Consider the following 2,564-nt stretch of genomic DNA (forward strand, 5'->3'; position numbering starts at 1 on the left):
GGAATGACCATGAGGCACAGGGGCAGAGCACCTTGCCAAGTTCCTCCCTCCCCCAATATGTTCACTGGGACCATGAACATGAACAACAGAATAAAAAGACATTGATGATGAGGCACCCACCAAGACATTAGCCAAGCACCATCACACAACTGGCAAAGTCACCAATTACCTTTCCCCAATGGCTGCTCCCAAACACACCTCCCACCACCATCACATGGTCCCTCACAGAGGAGAAGTCCATGCTGCCCAATTCTGAATCTACTAGCTTCCAGTGACACCAACTTGAAGATTTGCAAGTGCTCTTCAGACCACAGTCTCACAAATGATTCAACACCACCTTGAGCTCAAAAAGCAACTGGTACAACATTCTCTTTTTTGTGCACCCAATCCAATGTGTGTTGGATCACATGGTTATATTTTATTTTCTATTTTATTCTATTTCTTATTTTATATTTGTGTTGTCACATTTCCACTATCCTGTTCCTGTGCATCCTGCCAATCCAACATGCATTGGATCAGGTATTTCTTCTTTATTGTTAATTTTATTACACTTGTTTTTTCATGTTGCTTTTGTTGTGTGTCTGCTTTCCTGTTCATGTGCATGCATCTGTGTGTCAGATAAGTATGACTGATTTTTCTCTTCTTGTGATGCAGGTCTTGATTTGTACATTTCCAACTCAACCATGGCAATTCTTTCTCTTTCTGCAGGATCTGCACAAAGCTGAAAAAATGGCACTTTTGCACAGTTTTCCGTACAGAAAAGTGATTTTGTTTGTGAGTTTAAGCTCATAAAAATGGTTTTGATAACACAAAAATGGTTTTATTTTAACAATAACATGACAAAATTGGGTGCATCTTGAGATATGGCAGATCAAAATTCCATCATAGTGAAAGATGTGATACTGTAACAGGGCCAGCAGTCAAAGTCAAATTAGTTTGGTGTGGTTGGCATAATGTGAGGATTACTGGGGTAGCCAGTGTTCTTTATTTTATTTGCATGGTGGCGATTGTCATTGAGCGCACACCTAGAGGAGGAAGCTTTTTTTGATGAATTGGGAAGTGAACAAAGGAGTTTATTTTAAAAGTTGTAAAGATTGGAAAGACAGAGTTTAGTATTCACTCCTATCCACATCAGAACCAGAGTGGAAAGGGGAAAGTGTCCCAAGGTCAGGCAATTGGTCAATGTCAGAGTTGTGGGCTTCTGTCCCTGCTCCTGCTCCTGCTCCAGCTCCTGCTCCTGCTCCTGTTCTTGTGGCACTTGTGTCATGATCCACAGCAACGAAAAAAAGGGCATGGTTGAATACCTGCGCAGGGGTGCTAGGAGCTGATGCCATGGAGGTTGAGATGGAGGAGTGGGGTGAAGGTTGAGAAGAAGTTGAGGTACTGGATGAGGTGAGTTGATGTGCCACAGTCTGGGCTGCTGAAATACAGGATGTGATGTTGGATGGGTTGGAGTGGATGATGCTGTTGATAGCACTTGTGATGATGTTGGTCTTGGATTTGTTTGGTTGCTCCATTGATGTGGTAGCTGAAGTTGAGATGGAAGCAGGCATGTAGTGGAGTAGCATGAAGTGAAGTGTAGTTGAGAATGCTCCTTGCACTTTTGTGCTGGAGGTGTAGGCAGTAAGGACAAGCTGATAGAAGACATGACCTATTGTTGGTAGGAAAGCAGGTGAGAAGAGCATGTAGCCACCAAGTCAGATGAACAAAATACATACTCAGTTGATGCAATTAAGGAGCAATGTGAACCCACTTCAGGTTCCACCTCTTGATGAGGGAGGGCTTCTTGTAGGCCATGAGCTTGGGAAACTTGGCGATGTCCTGGACCAGCATTGCCTCTGGATTGAAGTGCAGATGTTGGGGATGCTACCTGAGATGAGATGCAGAAGCTTTCAGGGGCTTCTCATCAGTAAGGAAGTTGAGAAGAGCTGCCATTTCCAGCACATTGGTCATCAGGACAGCAGCAACAGTCTGTGTGGTAAGACAGGGGAGTAATCAAACACATGAGCCATGTTTCAGAGAGCAATGAATAATGTCATACCACATCAATTCAGATTGGTGTAACCCATCATCTGGTTCAGCCTGTGCTGATCCCAGTGGTGAGTAGATGCATCAATGGAGATGTCACACAGGACAATGTCAACTAGCTTGGTATTCTGCTTCACATCCTCAAGCACATCTCAACTGAACAGCACAAGCAGATCCAGGCAGGCAAATTCTCAAGGTAGGCAGCACTCTTGGGCCAACCATCAACATTGAGGAACTTCTTCATGATGCCTGTATAGTTGCACAGATTTTCTCATATTTTGTTACATACATATGTGATGAAATGGAGGATGTGATGAAATGTAGTATTGAGCTGATGAGCTTCTTCCAGTTGATGGCTTGCTCACCTCATGTAGTGGTCCAGAACTTGTTATGGCACAGGGTGTTGCAGTGCTGGAAGACCTCCCACTCATCCTTAGAACTGCAGCCTTGTCATGTGCAATAATTGCCACCAATGATGCAGGATTCAGGCATCCATCTTCGAGGACACACTGAGAGGGAGGCAGCTCTTGAACAAG

The 2,564-nt window shown here is 44.1% G+C and overlaps 1 protein-coding gene across 1 annotated transcript; it reads right to left on the bottom strand.

The window, feature by feature from the left end:
• Positions 1–1,078: 1,078 nt before the first annotated feature.
• Positions 1,079–1,833, bottom strand: ACA1_149760 (uncharacterized protein; the record flags this gene model as incomplete). Its single annotated transcript, XM_004351513.1, has 2 exons — positions 1,079–1,243; positions 1,750–1,833. The coding sequence occupies 2 exons, from the start codon at positions 1,831–1,833 to the stop codon at positions 1,079–1,081; spliced, it is 249 nt and encodes an 82-aa protein (XP_004351565.1).
• Between the last annotated feature and the right edge of the window lie 731 nt (positions 1,834–2,564).

This window comes from Acanthamoeba castellanii, assembly GCF_000313135.1.
Source record: "Acanthamoeba castellanii str. Neff unplaced genomic scaffold scf7180000084715, whole genome shotgun sequence".
Classification (NCBI taxonomy): domain Eukaryota; phylum Discosea; order Longamoebia; family Acanthamoebidae; genus Acanthamoeba; species Acanthamoeba castellanii.